The sequence below is a fragment of the Lactuca sativa genome, chromosome 5 (genome assembly GCF_002870075.4).
Source record: "Lactuca sativa cultivar Salinas chromosome 5, Lsat_Salinas_v11, whole genome shotgun sequence".
NCBI lineage: Eukaryota > Viridiplantae > Streptophyta > Magnoliopsida > Asterales > Asteraceae > Lactuca > Lactuca sativa.
The window spans coordinates 303295682-303299299 of NC_056627.2; the positions used below are offsets into that span (position 1 = coordinate 303295682).

General features: G+C 38.3%; 1 protein-coding gene across 1 annotated transcript; it reads left to right on the forward strand.

The window, feature by feature from the left end:
- Window positions 1–2392: 2392 nt before the first annotated feature.
- On the forward strand, window positions 2393–2854 carry LOC111892568 (uncharacterized mitochondrial protein AtMg00810-like). Its single transcript, XM_023888626.1, has one exon. It carries the CDS (start codon window positions 2393–2395, stop codon window positions 2852–2854), a length of 462 nt encoding a protein of 153 aa, XP_023744394.1.
- The last annotated feature ends 764 nt before the right edge of the window (window positions 2855–3618 follow it).

Genomic DNA, 3618 nt, shown 5'->3' on the forward strand with positions numbered 1-3618 from the left:
TCGGATATCCAGAGTGGTAGCCAGGAAAAGGGAACAAAGAAAAGGAAAATCCAAGAGCCTCTTGGGACAATGCTAATTCGAGTCATGTTGTTGGACAAACAAACGAAAAGTATCAAATGGTGGTCAAACATCTCCATTGACAATAAGGTGGAGAGCAGTGATGATGCAAGTATAAGTGCAAAAGTGGATGGTAAGACAATAGAAAGTGAATCTTGGATTATTGATACAGGTGTAATAGAACATATGCCTGGTGATCAAAGTTTACTTGAACATAAATTCAAATTTAGTTATGAAGTACCAATTGCTATCCCTAATGATGCCTTGATTCAGGTTGAGGGAAAAGGAAATAACAGGCTACCAAATGGCATGAAGCTAGGGAATGTGCTACACATTCCCTCATTCAATTGCAACTTGTTATCGGTAGGACGTATAACAAATGATTTGAACTGTTTTGTGAATTTTTTTTGTGGTTTTGTGTTACACAAGACTTAGTCACGAAAAGTTTGATTGGTGTGGGTAAGCGTAAAGGTGGGTTCTATCAGATGGATTTTGAAGGAAAAAAGACAAGAGTTACGACAAGTAATCAGAATGTTGAGATTTGGCATAGAAGACTTGGGAACACATCAAAATCTAATCTGCATAGAGTTGATTTTTAAAAACATTATTGTTTTAGTTTGAAAAATAAAATTTTTGACTCATGTGTAAAGGAAAAGCTCACACGTTTACCATTTCCTATTTCATTTAGTAAAACCATTGGTTGTTTTGAATTAGTACATTGTGACATTTGGGGTGGATATTGTACACCTTCCTTTACTCGGGTTCGATATTTTTTAACCATAGTTATTGATCACAATAGAGATGTTTGACTCTTTCTCCTCAAATACAAACATGATGTAAGAAAATGTTTAGTTGAGTTTTGTAACATGATCAAAGCACAGTTTGAAAAGAAGATAAAAAGAATAAGAAGCGAAAATGGTGGAGAGTTTGTGTTACATGCTATGAGTAACTTCTATGCATCAGAGGGGATTATGATTGAGACATCTTCCTTCAAAATCCCCCAGCAAAATGGCATAGTAGAGAGAAAACACCGACATATACATGAAATTGCTAGATGTTTGATGTTTAAGGTTATATTACCCACCAAATTCTGGAGGGAATGTGTGTTGAAAACAACCTACATCATCATTAGGTTACCATCTAAAGTAAGTGATCACAAAACACCTTTCAAAATTTTATTCAGAAGAAAACTAGATTACAGCCACATGAAAACTTTTGGATGTTTGGTGTATAATAGAAATACAGAGGCGCGAGGGGATAAGTTTGAAGTCAAGGGGAGTTCTAAGGTTTTCGTGGGATAACCTCAGGGTCAAAAGGGATATCGTTTCTATGACTTAGAAGCCAAGAGAGTTGTTGTCTCCGGAGATAGCAAGTTTTTTTTGAAGAAAACTACCCTTATGCCAACATAAAGCACGATTCTGACGCAACCAATGATCAAAATCATTTTGAACTTGGGGTTACTATATATGATGACCCACAACTGAGTGTTGCACCATAGCCACATCATGCAGTAGACATACTTTCTACTGTTGCAACTGAGCATCAAGAAGCTGCTCAAACACTTCCATCAACAAGCATGGATAACTGTGACATTGTTGACAATCCTCACGATAGTGATGAACAACAAAACCCATCCATACAGCGAGGAACCAGACCAAAGACACTACCAAAAAGATATGAGAGCCTTTAAGTTGATCTACCACATTCGATCAACAATACACTTCCTACACCTGATCAAGCTTCATACACCTAACACTGATTATCTAACTATGTTTCTTATGACAGGTTTTCTAATATCCAGAAAACATTCTTGTCTTCCATTAGCTCTCACATAGAACCACGATGCTTCAAACAAGCAGCAAAAGATGTCAAGTAGAGAGAGTCGATAAAGAAGGAGACTGAAGCTTTAGAAACTAATGGTACATGGGCTCTTGAACATCTACCTCCTGGTTAGAAAGATATTGGATCTAAATAGGTATACAAGGTTAAGTATGAACAAAATGGTGAAGTGGAACGCTACAAAGAAATATTAGTGTTGAAATGGTATACTCAAATAGAGGGTATTGATTTTCATGACACTTTTGCCCCTGTTGCTAAGCTCGTCACTGTGAGAACATTACTAGCCATCGCGACCAAGAAAGATTGAATTGTAAACTAAATAAATGTGAACAATTCTTTCTTGCATGACAATTTGAAAAAAGAAGTTTACATGAAGGTCCCTACATGTTTTGCAAAGGAAAGTGATAATAGGGTATGTAGATTGAGGAAGTCCCTATATGGACTTCGCCAAGCATCACGTAATTGGTACCAAAAATTTTACTTGGCCTTAACTCAAATGCACTTTGAACAGTCTAATGCTGATACCTCACTCTTTACTTACAAAAAAGATGGTGTATTTGTTACAACCTTGATCTACGACGATGATGTCATCATAGCCGGTAACAATTACGCCAAAATACAAGCCACAAAACTTGAACTTCATCAACGTTTCGATATCAAAGATCTAGGTCCTCTAAAATATTTTTTGGGCATCGAGGTGGCAAAAACAACCGAAGGTCTTATGCTCAGCCAACGAAAATATACCCTCGACATCCTAGGTGATTATGGGATGGAAGGATGCAAACCCAATTCCTTTCCCATGGAGCAAAATCTCCAAATTGATCAAAGTACAGAAAGTCAGCAAGTAGAAGCAGGTCAATATCGTCGGTTGATTGGACGCCTCCTCTATCTTTATGCAACACGACCTAACATTGCATATGTTGTTAATATGCTTTGTCAGTTTGTGGTCGACCCATGAGAAACACATATGAATGCTATAATCCACGAGGCGGTCAAGAACTTGGTATTTACTTGTCTTGGGTGGAGCACCAATCTCTTGGATGTAATATCTTGTTTTAAATAGAATAATCAATGATAAACTCGGAACCCCGAGAAGTAATTTTTTGGTTATTTTATATTATTATTGTCTAAAATCAAATAATAATTAGTGGGGTGTTGGTTTTGGGGAGCCAAAAGATATACTTTTGATTTCCGAGGGTTAAAGTGTAAGTCCGAGACTTATTTTGTAAGAATTTTAGAAGGTAGGGCGTAATGGGTAACTTTTGGACTCATTCTGGAAGGATTTATGAGAACTTGGGTATAAAGGGTAAATTACGGACTTCATTTGAAAACAATTTTGTAGAGGAGGGTCCATTTAGTAACATTTGGACTTGAGTTGTAAGAAAAGAAGAGAATGAGGGACTTTTTGCGTCATTATGGGGCAATCTTTATATGGGTCGGGTATATAACCTAAAACCCATCACCCTATAAACCCTAACCCTAATTGGGTGTTAGCCGCCACCCTCTCCACCCTTGTCCCTCCAGCCGCCACTAACCCCCCCCCCCCCTTCTTCCTCTGATCTCCGGCGTCGCAACTCCCTCTCCTGTCGAGTCGCAATCCGTCTTTGCTGGAGTCGTCGAGCACTACCACCACAGCCCATGCCGGATGTGATGTCATGAATGGCCACAGAAAAGTCCACCAGGAGCAAAGGCGCCACTATTACATCACTTTTCCGGTAATGA